We start from the raw sequence: 13,086 nt of genomic DNA on the forward strand, positions 1-13,086 counted from the left end.
GCACATGAAGTTGTGAGAATTGTGTAGCATGGTGGTCACTAAAACATGCTGTAAGTTGGGGGAATCAGCCAGATCTTAGCTCCCCAGAGGCAGCAGCAAGGAAAGTCACCAACGCCTGTGTGGGATGTCAAACAACCCATCAGCAGCCATTGTTCTGCAAGGGAGCGACAATGCGATGTCTCACCTGCATGAGGCCACACCAGGGGAATTGCTCAACCTTGCTTAGAGAGACTCAGTAATGCTCACCTGACTCTGAAGGGTGGGCGGGAAAAGCCAAAAGAGAAGAAAGGACATGGTAAAAGGGAGAGACATTTGCCACATTTGTTCAAAGGGGAGAACCAGGGTAAAGAGCAACCAGCCAGCCTGTGGTGAGAAGCATCTAAGTTTGTAAGGGCACTAAAAGTGTTAAGATCAGCTTAGAGTGCATCTTGCTTTTATTTCATTTGACCACATCTGACTTGTAATGTTTTGACTTATAATCACATAAAATCTGTCTTTATTGTCATTACATTTGTTTGTTTATTCTACCTGAAGCAGTGCGTTTGGTTTGAAGCATGTCAGAGGATCCCCTTGGGATACCAACCCTGGTACATATCAATTTCTTTTTTAAATTGATGAACTCACATAAGCTTGCAGTGTCCAGTGGGCATAACTGGACACTGCAAGACAGAGGTTCCCAGGGTTGTGTCTGGGACTGGAGATATTGGCTAGTGTCATTTGGTTGCAAGTAGCTGGGCGTAGCTTACATGCCAGAGGCTGAGCGTGAGCAGCCCAGGAGTGGGGGTTCTCACAGCAGAGCGGGGTAAGGCTGGCACCCACAGTCGAGGAGTGGAGAGGCCTAGCAGACAACACCAGCGGGGAACGTCACACTCAGTGTGTTCAGTTTATCAAAGGGCACGTCTACACGGGGAAGGCTGCACCGATGCAGCTGTGGTGCTGTAGCAGCTCGGTGAAGACGCTGTCTGTCCTGAGACAAGAGCTTCTCCCATCGGCGTCGTTAATCCACCCCCCCGAGAGGCGGGAGCTGTGTTGATGGGAGAAGCGTTGTCTACACCAGGCATTAGGTCGGTATAACAGCGTCACCCGGGGGGGGGGGGGGGGGTTTCCCACATCCCCGAGCAACGTAGTTATACCAACATCCAGTAACTTGTTTATACTGCTCTACATACTGTCCACTGAAATGTAAGTACAATATTCATTTTCCAATCAATTTATTTTATAATTATATTGTAAAATTAGAAAGTAATCCATCTGTCAGTACTCGTGTGCTATCTGATTTTGTAAACAAGTAAACAGGGAGGAATTCAGGGGCTGCTGTGGGGAGTGGGGTGGGGTCAGGGTTGCTGGTACAATTTGCATATTGAGGGTGCTGAGAGCCACTGAATCAAACTGTAAACCCAGTATATGATGGAAACCACTTCAAGCCAGGAGGTACGGCACCAATAGAGGGACCGGGAGGGATCTGGGGAGGCTGCTATGGGGTGCAGGTCAGGCTATGGAGGGGCTGGTGTGGGAGGTGGGGAGGGGGCATGGAGGAACCTGGGGCGGGGAGGGCACAGACAGATCTGGGGGGACCATTTTGGATTTCACCTTAACAGTGAAGCTGGAAGCTTTATTCTCACTTTCTTACCTATGTCCTGGGGGTATCAGACATGGCATCTCATAAATGATTCCCTCAGCACACTCACACCACCTGCTGCTCCCCCCACCCCCCACTGACTCTGTCTGGGGGCAGGAAGCTGTCCTCTTGAGGGGGCTGGTTCAGCAGGGGTGGGAGATGAGAGGTGGGGGTGCTGAGAGCCACTGAATCAAACTTTAAACCCTGTACATGATGGGAACCACTTCAATCCAGGGGCTACAGCATCGATGGGTGGGGCGGGGAGGGATCTGGGGAGGCTCCTGTGGGGAGTGGGGTGGTTGCAGGGAGGTACCTGGGGTAGGAGGTGGGGGGACAGAGACAGATATGGCGGGGGGGGGGGGGAATTGTTGATATCACCCTAGCATTGAAGCTGGAAGGTTTAATCTCACTGTTTTATCTGTCCTGGGGGAATCAGACACGGCATCTCAGAATTGATTCCTCCAACACACACACACCATCTGCAGCTTCCCCTCCCCACGGACTCTGTCTGGGGGCAGAAAGCTGTCCTCTTGGGGAGGGAGAGAAGGGGGGGGTCTCATCAGGGGTGGGGGATGCTCACTAATCTGAGTCTGCAAAGCCTCTGAGGCAGCCAGCTCTGTGCAAGCCTCAAGCACCTCGGCTCAGCTCTGGGGCGTCTCCTGATGAAGGGTCTGAGATCCCGTCTGCAGAGACGGTCGCCCACATCTGGGGCAACCACAGCCCCAGAGCAGGAGCTGAGCTGCAGCTGCATCATTGCGGAAATTCAGCCCGTTCACACCTGGACACACACTAGTCTGCAAAGCCTCCGAGGTGGCCAGCTTGGTGCAAACCTCAAACAGCCCGGCTCAGCTCTGGGGTCTCTCATGAAGTAGGGCCGGAGATCCCATCTGCAGAGACGGTCGCCAGCATCCGGGGCAACCACAGCCGGGGCAGCAACAGCCCAAGAGCAGGAGCTGAGCTGCGGCCGCATCATTGGAAAAATTCAGCCAGCTCACACCTGGATATGCTGGGTTGGGAGTGATTTGTGGGTGGGCCGCCATTCACCTCTGGTCCTCCTCGAACATCCTGGAGAGAGCTTTGCTGGTGGTGGGTGGATCGTAAATCTCTCACTTCGTTGGCTGCGAGCCACACAACATTTTGTCTGTTCCACGACTGGCTGATGGATTTGTTGGACGCTGGAGAGCAGGCAGCGACATAGCGAAGGGCGAAAGCTGCATGAATTTTGGCCAGGAATAACAGGATTCATTGAGACACTGGTATAAAAAACCACTGTGACGAGGTTCCCAGCATGCAAGCTATACTGTGGGACCACTGCGCCCTCTGTCCCACCAACCTGTGGTATCCCTCTCACACTGTGATGCTGTGTCAAGTTAAAACCTCTGGCAGGCCCTGCACTTCCACGGCCATCCCCAAGCAGGGACACACCCAGCTGAGTTCCACGAATGACCTCCCAGCCACTCATGAACCATCAACAGGGAGGCTCCAGTCAATTCCTCCTGGCTCCCTGGCCTTGCAGCCCAGAAATGTACCATCCTGCATTGGTCAGAAGCCTGGCCACTGTAAGTTCATTGCCCAGTCTGTGCCTCCTTCAATGTGGAGAGTACAAACACCAGCCCCTCTGTCAACCGAGCTAAGATTTCCCAAGCACTTCAACCACACACACAGTTTTAGGTAGAATATAAAACAGGTTTATTAACTACAGACAGATTTAAAGTGATTATACGCCGCAATTATAAAGATCACAGTTGGTCACCCAAGAAGTAAAAGGAAATTCGCCATCTGAGTTCTACAAACTAAACAGGATTTGAATCAAGCCGTGTCTCACCCTGGCAGACGGTACAAGCAGGTGACACATCCTCAGTGAACAGGCTGGGCTTGTCTTCCAGCCAGATACCAAAGTTCAAAGTCTTTGTCCTCCAGACGTGTTTCCAGGTGTTGAGTTGTGGGGGGAATGAGACCAAATGGTGAATTCACTTCCCCTCTTCTGTTGTTTCTTCCACCTTGATGGAAATACATTTTGGGATGACTTGGGTCAAACAGTTTGCATTGTCTATGTCCTCTCTCTGAGAAATCTCCATTTTATACGGTTCCTGAGACAGTGGATTCTTTCATGGGTGCTGACGAGCCAGTAACGCTGTCTGGCTCCTCCACGGTCATACCTGAAAGGCTGGTTCTGGGTGTTCCCAACAACACAACTTATTTCAGTAACACACCCATTGCAAAACTTCATAACTCCCCATACAATGACAGCACATACAATTTAACGGTATATGAATAATCAACACACCAAGACTTTTTAATGATACCTCACAGGGCTGACTTTGTTCATATCGATATGACCGTGGTGAGTATGGGGGCTCCAGGGTGCTGTTTTGAGGTACAGAGTGCCACAGCCACCCACATTTTATTTAAAGTCCCCAGTATTTTGAACACCTCCTCACTCCATTGGCTTCAGTAATAGAGCTAGATATTTCTGGTTTGCTGAAACTTTTGGTGGAGTTTTGTAGCATCGCCGACTCTTACAATTTCATTGCGACGTTCGCCATGTTTGTTGTTTTCCTGCAAGCCCCAGATCCCGGAACCAGATGATTAGGTGGGAATTTCAGCTTTCGCTTCTTATTTTTTTTAGGTAAATTTCCAGCTTTTGTTTTTGCAGAGAAAAGTCTGACATGCCCTCCCCCCCGCCAAAAAAAAAACAAACATACAGCAAAAAAGAGGATCCCAAATGTCTTTCTTTCCAGACCAATCTCATTATGTGTTAGGGGGTGGCTCATGGGGTTTGAAGGCTCGGGTTTGACAATGAAGACACAGGGCTAGATTTTTAAAAGTGGCTAAGGGAGTTAGCTGCCAAATTCCCATTGAAGTTAGGAGTTAAGCACCTAACTCACACAGATGCTTTTGAAAATCTCACCAGTAGAAGCCTAAGTTGATTCAATTACATCATGTAATGGCAGACAGCTAAAAAGTGACATTTTAGTTCTTATATAAAAATGCTAGAAGTTTAAATAATAAGATGGGTGAACTTGAGTGCCACGTATTAAATGAGGACATCGACAAAACAGGCATTGCAGAAACTTGGTGGAATGAGGATAATCAATGGTGTAATGGTGTAATTGAGGATAATCAATGAGTAATACCAGGGTACAAAATATATTGGAAGGACAGAACAGGACGTGCTGGTGGGGGAGCGGCACTATATGTGAAAGAACGCGTAGAGTCGAAGTAAAAATCTGAAATGAACCAAACTCTATCATAGAACCTCAATGGAGAATAATTCCATGCCCAAATAATAAGAATACAGAGTAGGTATATATTACTGAATATAAGGGTGAATATAACTAAACCGCTTGGTAATAGTGACAATAATATAATGGACTTTAACATCCCTGTGGCAGGGGAAACATCACAACAGCCCACCACGGTAGCATTTAATTTCAGAAAAGAAAACTACGCAAAGATGAAGAAGTTAGTAAAAAAGAAATGAAAAGGTCCAGTGCCAAAAGTGAAATCCCTGTAAGCTGCATGGAAACTTTTAAAAGACACCATTATAGAGGCTCAACTTAAACGTATCCCCCAAATTAATAAACATAGTAAGAGAACCAAAGTAGTGCCACCGTGGGTAAACAGCAAACTAGAGAAGCTTTGAGAGGCAAAAAGGCATCCTTTAAAAAGTGGAAGTTAAATCCTATTGAGTAAAATAGAAAGGAGCATGAACTCTGGGAAATGAAGTGTAAAACTATAATTAGGAAGACCAAAAAAGAATTTGAAGAATAGCTAGCAAAGATGCAAAAAGTAATCTGAAATTTTTTTAAGGTCATCAGAAGCAAGAAGTTCCCTCACCAAAGACTCTTAAGCAAAGTAAGCTGTTGTGAGATTAGAGGGAAAGTCCTCTCCTGGATCAATAACTGGTTAAATGATAGGAAACAAGGGTAGGAACCAATGGACAGTTTTCAGAATGGAGAGAGGTAAATAGCGGTGTCCCCCAGGAGTCTATACTGGGACCAGTACTCTTCAATTATTCATAAATGGTCTGGAAAAAGGGGTAAACAGTGAGGCTGCATCATTTTCAGATGATACAGAACTACTCAAGATAGTTAAGTCCAAAGCTGACTGCGAAGAGCTACAAAGGGTTCTCAAACAACTGGGTAACTGGGCAACAAAATGGCAGGTGAAATTCAGTGTTGATAAATGCAAAGTAATGCACATTGGAAACCATAATCCCTACTATACATAGAATCATAGAATATCAGGGTTGGAAGGGACCTCAGGAGGTCATCTAGTCCAACCCCCTGCTCAAAGCAGGACCGATCCCCAATTAAATCATATACAATGATGGGGTCTAAATAGCTGTTACCACTCAAGAAAGAGATCTTGGAGTCATTGTGGAGAGTTCTCTGAAAACATCCACTCAATCTGCAGCTGCCGTCAAAAAAGCTAACAGAATGTTGGGAATCATTAAGAAAGGGACAGATAAGATTGAAAACATCATATTGCCTCTATATAAATCCATTGAAAAAAAGATATATTGGAATTGGAAAAGGTTCAGACAGCTTCCATAGGAGGAGAGATTAAGAAGACTGGGACTTTTCAGTTTAGAAAAGAGACAACTACGGGGCGATATGTTAGAGCTCTATAAAGTCCTGACTGGTGTGGAGAAAGTAAATAATGAAGTGTTATTTACTCCTTCCCATAACACAAGAGCTAGGGGTCACCAAATGAAATTAATAGCCAGAGGGTTTTAAAGAAATAAAAGAAAGTATATAAACTAATAAAATGATGTATTTCTTCACACAACGCACAGCCAGACTGCGAAACTCTTTGTCAGGGTTATATTGTGTTATATTCTCATTGACTCTCAGCGAGGTTCACCCCTTCACCTTCTCTTTGTTAAGCTAAATAGACTGCGCTAAATAGACTGCGCTCCTTGGGTCTTTCGCTGTAAGGCAGGTTTTCTAATCCAGTCATCATTCTCGTGGCTCTTCTAAGAATAAGGCCAAAAAATTCACTTGCTAAAAAAAAGAATTTGGGGATCAAGAGGAAGTTACATGTCCCAGCGAACAGAATTCTTTCTCCATGCAAATATCGACAATTCCATCCATTTCCCTATTCAGCCAGCTCTGGCCCCGAGTTGTCGGTCGTTTGGGAGTTGCGTCCACATTGCCGGTACCTCAGAAACTCTTCCTCCATGTTGAGGTAGAAGATGGGGTTCAGGCAACTGTTGAAATATGTCAGGATACAAGCAAAAGCACTTCCTATGTTCAGAATAGGCGGAAAGTACATAGCTGAGATCTGCAGGAAGAAGAAGACGTGATATGGCAGCCAGCAGAGGAAAAAGGCCGGGATCAAGCCAAGAAGGATCTTGAGTGGCTTGGTGGATTGGATCAGCCTGTTCCTTCTCATCTTGGCAGCTAGAACGATGTAGAATGTTGGGATCAAGATCAAGGCTAATGGGATCAGAAACCCAACCAGGAACTGGATCGTAACGGCGGCCTTCACCCTCCCTTCATCTAGATGGAAATTCATGCTGGTTCTGGCAGGTGAGAGGAGGAGTTTCAATAGATAACCGTACCGCAGGCTGAACCCAAGAGACAGGGCCCCCAGGCCCAAAACCATAAGGAAAGCCACGGGGGCCGTGCGGTGGTTCCAGGCCCACTTAGGGCGTGCCACGAGGATGCAGCGGTCGACACTAAGGGCTGTGAGGAGGAAGGCGCTGGAGAACATGTGGAAGGAGGAGACGGTGTTGCTCAGATTCTGGACCCAGTCGAAGTTGAGGATGGGAATGAATCGGAGAGGCAGGAAGACGATAAAGATTAAATCGGTCATGGCCCGGTTCCAGAACCACACGGTACTGGCCGTCCTCTCCACCCGGCAGCCAGCGATGAAGAGGACGTAGCCGTTCAACGGCACCCCAGCAAGGAAGACCACGGCACACAGCACCAGGACGAGATCTCGGAGAAACATCATTCTTGGAAGAGGTGGAGTCACAATATCCCCTCCTCCTCCTCAGGGATCAGATGGGACAGCGCAGACGTTGTACTGAGTAAAGGAAGGAAGAGCAATGAGAAAAGGGCTCATGGTCAGAGAGACTCAGCTGCAGAGTTTATAATTTCCTTAGAGTTTATAAACTCCCCAGATCCTGAGCTGAACTAAGATAGGATCAAATCCTTGTAGGCCAATGGCACCAATGGTCTGAAGATCTTTGGAGCATAGAGCCAGAGGCTTAGAAGGGAACTGCAAGGGTCATAACTTCTAACCCCCTGACAAGATACAGGACTTGCGTCTATTCTCTCCCCGAATGTTTTTTGTTTTGCACCTGACCTCTGACAACAAGCCCCGTAAATAATTTCAACTGGTTCTAACTGGAGCAGATGAGGGGATGGGATGCGGGCTGCTGGAAGGGGGGAGTTCCAGGGGGCAGCGGTGTCGGGGGTGGAACAGAAGGAGATCCAGCGAGGAAGCTGGAGGGTTTACCTCATTTCCTTACCCGTGTCTTGGGGGGATGCAACGTCTCAGAGTCGACCCCAGTCTAAGGTCCACAACGCGATGCCTGCAGCTCTTCCAGACTGGCTCAGCCCGGAGGAGGAAGCTGTTCATGTGGGGGTGTATCTGGGGTGGGGAGAACAATGAGTGGTGATCACAGGATGTGGCTGGGTCCGAATACTTCTGCAAAATCTGAAAGGCCTCTGGCACGCACAGCTACATGCAGATATCATGCGAACCATAAGGTCCTGTTAGAATATTCATATTCAGGCCTGCCTGTAAAGAAAACTTAGTTTGAGGGCATCCTGTCTGGCAAGAAACAACTTCTCAGTGGTTGTCGTTATGAAACTCTCATTTCTGCATGTTTTATCTTTATGGCCCCCACTTTTCTATTCTTAATCTGTCTGGTTCTCTAATTGTTTAAGTCTGCTGTATAATTAATTTTACTCGGTGTAAATTAAACAGGCTGGGCTTGTCTTCCAGCCGGATACCAAAGTTCAAAGTCTTTGTCCTCCAGACGTGTTTCCAGGTGTTGAGTTGTGGGGAGAGTGAGACCAAATGGTGACATCACTTCCCCTCTTCTGTTGTTTCTTCCACCCTGATGGAAATACATTTTGGGATGACTTGGGTCAAAGAGTCTCCATTGTCTATGTCCTCTCTCTGAGAAATCTCCATTTTATACGGTTCCTGAGATAGTGGATTCTTTCATGGGTGCTGACGAGCCAGTAACGCTGTCTGGCTCCTTCATGGTCATACCTGAAAGGCTGGTTCTGGGTGTTCCCAACAACACGACTTATTTCAGTAACACACCCATTGCAAAACTTCATAACTCCCCATACAATGACAGCACATACAATTTAACTGTATGTGAATAATCAACACACCAAGACTTTTTAATGATACCTCACAGGGCTGACTTTGTTCATATTGATATGACCGTGGTGAATATGGGGGCTCCAGGGTGCTGTTTTGAGGTACAGAGTGCCACAGCCACCCACATTTTATTTAAAGTCCCCAGTATTTTGAACACCTCCTCACTCCATTGGTTTCAGTAATAGAGCTAGATATTTCTGGTTTGCTGAAACTTTTGGTGGAGTTTTGTAGCATCGCCGACTCTTACAATTTCATTGCGACATTCGCCATTATTGTTGTTTTCCTGCAAGCCCCAGATCCCAGAACCAGATGATTAGGTGGGAATTTCAGCTTTCGCTTCTTCTTTTTTTTTTTTAGGTAAATTTCCAGCTTTCGTTTTTGCAGAGAAAAGTTTGACATGCCCTCCCCTCCCGGCAAAAAAAAAAAAAAATACAGCAAAAAAGAGAAACCCAAATGTCTTTCTTTCCAAACCAATCTCATTACGTGTTGGCTTATGGGGTTTGCAGGCTCGGGTTTGACAATGAAGACACAGGGCTAGATTTTTAAAAGTGGCTAAGGGAGTTAGCTGCCAAATTCCCATTGAAGTTAGGAGTTAAGCACCTAACTCACACAGATGCTTTTGAAAATCTCACCAGTAGAAGCCTAAGTTGATTCAATTACATCATGTAATGGCAGACAGCTAAAAAGTGACATTTTAGTTCTTATATAAAAATGCTAGAAGTTTAAATAATAAGATGGGTGAACTTGAGTGCCACGTATTAAATGAGGACATCGACAAAACAGGCATTGCAGAAACTTGGTGGAATGAGGATAATCAATGGTGTAATGGTGTAATTGAGGATAATCAATGAGTAATACCAGGGTACAAAATATATTGGAAGGAGAGAACAGGACGTGCTGGTGGGGGAGCGGCACTATATGTGAAAGAAAGCGTAGAGTCGAAGTAAAAATCTGAAATGAACCAAACTCTATCATAGAACCTCAATGGAGAATAATTCCATGCCCAAATAATAAGAATACAGAGTAGGTATATATTACTGAATATAAGGGTGAATATAACTAAACCGCTTGGTAATAGTGACAATAATATAATGGACTTTAACATCCCTGTGGCAGGGGAAACATCACAACAGCCCACCACGGTAGCATTTAATTTCAGAAAAGAAAACTACGCAAAGATGAAGAAGTTAGTAAAAAAGAAATGAAAAGGTCCAGTGCCAAAAGTGAAATCCCTGTAAGCTGCATGGAAACTTTTAAAAGACACCATTATAGAGGCTCAACTTAAACGTATCCCCCAAATTAATAAACATAGTAAGAGAACCAAAGTAGTGCCACCGTGGGTAAACAGCAAACTAGAGAAGCTTTGAGAGGCAAAAAGGCATCCTTTAAAAAGTGGAAGTTAAATCCTATTGAGTAAAATAGAAAGGAACATGAACTCTGGGAAATGAAGTGTAAAACTATAATTAGGAAGACCAAAAAAGAATTTGAAGAATAGCTAGCCAAAGATGCAAAAAGTAATCTGAATTTTTTTAAGGTCATCAGAAGCAAGAAGTTCCCTCACCAAAGACTCTTGAGCAAAGTAAGCTGTTGTGAGATTAGAGGGAAAGTCCTCTCCTGGATCAATAACTGCTTAAATGATAGGAAACAAGGGTAGGAATCAATGGTCAGTTTTCAGAATGGAGAGAGATAAATAGCAGTGTCCCCCGGGTGTCTGTACTGGGACCAGTACTCTTCAAATATTCATAAATGATCTGGAAAAAGGGGTAATCAGTGAGGTTGCATCATTTTCAGATGATACAGAACTGCTCAAGATATTTAAGTCCAAAGCTGACTGCGAAGAGCTACAAAGGTTCTCACACAACTGGGAAACTGGGCAACAAAATGGCAGGTGAAATTCCGTGTTGATAAATGCAAAGTAATGCATATTGGAAAGCATAATCCCAACTACACATATACAATGATGAGGGCTAAATTAGCTGTTACCACTCAGGAAAGAGATCTTGGAGTCATTGTGGAGAGTTCTCTGAAAACATCCACTCAATGTGCAGCGGCCGTCAAAAAAGCGAACAGAATGTTGGGAATCATTAAGAAAGGGATGGATAAGATTGAAAACATCATATTGCCTCTATATAAATCCATCTAAAAAAGAGATATTGGAATTGGAAAAGGTTCAGAAAAGGGCAACAAAAATGATTAGGGGTATGAGACGGCTTCCATTGGAGGAGAGATTAAGAAGACTGGGACTTTTCAGCTTAGAAAAGAGACAACTACGGGGCGATATGTTAGAGCTCTATAAAGTCCTGACTGGTGTGGAGAAAGTAAATAATGAAGTGTTATTTACTCCTTCCCATAACACAAGAGCTAGGGGTCACCAAATAAATTAATAGCCAGCAGGTTTTATAGAAATAAAAGGAAGTATATAAACTAATAAAAGGAAGTATTTCTTCACACAACGCACAGCCAGCCTGGGAAACTCTTTGTCAGGGTTATATTATGTTATATTCTCATTGACTCTCAGTGAGGTTCACCCCTTCACCTTCTCTTTGTTAAGCTAAATAGACTGCGCTCCTTGGGTCTCTCACTGTAAGGCAGGTTTTCTAATCCAGTTATCATTCTTGTGGCTCTTCTAAGAATAAGGCCAAAAAATTCGCTTGCTAAAAGAAAGAATTTTGGGATCAAGAGGAAGTTACATGTCCCAGCGAACAGAATTCTTTCTCCATGCAAATATCGACAATTCCATCCATTTCCCTATTCAGCCAGCTCCGTCCCCGAGTTGTAGGTCGTCTGGGAGTTGTGTCCACATTGCCAGTACCTCAGAACCTCTTCCTCCATGGTTAAGTAGAGGACGGGGTTGAAGCAGCTGCTGAAATATGTCAGGACACAAGCAAAAGCACTTTCTGTGTCCAGAATAGGCAGAGGGTGCTTAGCTAAGATCAGCAGAAAGGAGAAGACGTGATACGGCAGCCAGGAGAGGAAAAAGGTCGCGATCAAACCAAGAAGGATCTTGAGTGGCTTGGTGGATTGGATCAGCCTGTTCCTTCTCATCTTGGCAGCTAGAACGATGTAGAATGTTGGGATCAAGATCAAGGCTAATGGGATCAGAAACCCAACCAGGAACTGGATCGTAACGGCGGCCTTCACCCTCCCTTCATCTGGATGGAAATTCATGCTGGTTCTGGAACGTAAGAAGAGGAATTCCCATAGATAACCGTACCGCAGAGCCCGCATGCCCAAAACCATAAGGAAAGCCAGTTGGGGTGTGCGGTGGTTCCAGGCCCACTCAGGACGTGCCACGAGGATGCAGCGATCGACACTAAGGGCTGTGAGGAGGAAGGTGCTGGAGAACATGTGGAAGGAGGAGACGGTGTTGCTCAGACTCTTGGCCCAGTCTAAGTCCAGGATGAAAATGGAAATGAATCTGAGAGGCAGGAAGACAATAAAGATGAAATCGGTCATGGCCCGGTTCCAGAACCACACGGCACTGGCCGTCCTCTCCACACGGCAGCCAGCGATGAAGAGGACGTAGCCGTTCAATGGCACCCCAGCAAGGAAGGCCATGGCACACAGCACCAGGAAGAGAACTAAGAAGAACAGCATTCTTGGAAGAGGTGCAGTCACAATATCCCCTCCTCCTCCTCAGGGATCAGATGGGACAGCGCAGACGTTGTACTGAGTAAAGGAAGGAAGAGCAATGAGAAAAGCTCTCACGGACAGAGAGACTAAGCTGCAGAGTTTATAATTTCCTTAGAGTTTATAAACTCCCCAGATCCTGAGCTGAACTAAGATAGGCTCAAATCCTTGTAGGCCAATGGCACCAATGGTTTGAAGATCTTGGGCGCATAAAGCCAGAGGGTTAGAAGGGGACCGCAAGGGTCATATCTTCTAACCCCCTGACAAGATACAGGACTTGTGTCTATTCTCTCCCCGAATGTTTTTTGTTTTGCCCCGACCTCTGACAACAGTCCCCGTAAATAATTTCAACTGGTTCTAACCGGAGCAGATGAGGTGACGGGATGCGGGCTGCCGGAAGCGGGGAGATCCAGCGGGCAGCGGTGTGGAGGGTAGGACAGGAGATCCAGTGAGGAAGCTGGAGGGTTTACCTCATTTCCTTACCC

At 45.9% G+C, this 13,086-nt stretch overlaps 2 protein-coding genes across 2 annotated transcripts; both read right to left on the reverse strand.

Moving 5' to 3' along the window:
- Positions 1–3,287: 3,287 nt before the first annotated feature.
- LOC119564195 (chemokine-like receptor 1) lies at positions 3,288–8,214 on the reverse strand. Its single transcript, XM_037883341.2, has 2 exons — positions 8,103–8,214; positions 3,288–7,654 (listed from the first exon to the last, which is right to left on the reverse strand). The coding sequence occupies exon 2, from the start codon at positions 7,580–7,582 to the stop codon at positions 6,722–6,724; it is 861 nt and encodes a 286-aa protein (XP_037739269.1). The 5' UTR covers positions 7,583–7,654; positions 8,103–8,214; the 3' UTR covers positions 3,288–6,721.
- A 3,206-nt stretch (positions 8,215–11,420) lies between these two features.
- On the reverse strand, positions 11,421–12,612 carry LOC119564196 (C3a anaphylatoxin chemotactic receptor-like). The gene has a single exon (XM_037883344.2). The coding sequence runs from the start codon at positions 12,566–12,568 to the stop codon at positions 11,720–11,722; it is 849 nt and encodes a 282-aa protein (XP_037739272.1). The 5' UTR covers positions 12,569–12,612; the 3' UTR covers positions 11,421–11,719.
- Between the last annotated feature and the right edge of the window lie 474 nt (positions 12,613–13,086).

Source organism: Chelonia mydas, chromosome 24 (assembly GCF_015237465.2).
Source record: "Chelonia mydas isolate rCheMyd1 chromosome 24, rCheMyd1.pri.v2, whole genome shotgun sequence".
In the NCBI taxonomy this organism is placed as follows: domain Eukaryota; kingdom Metazoa; phylum Chordata; order Testudines; family Cheloniidae; genus Chelonia; species Chelonia mydas.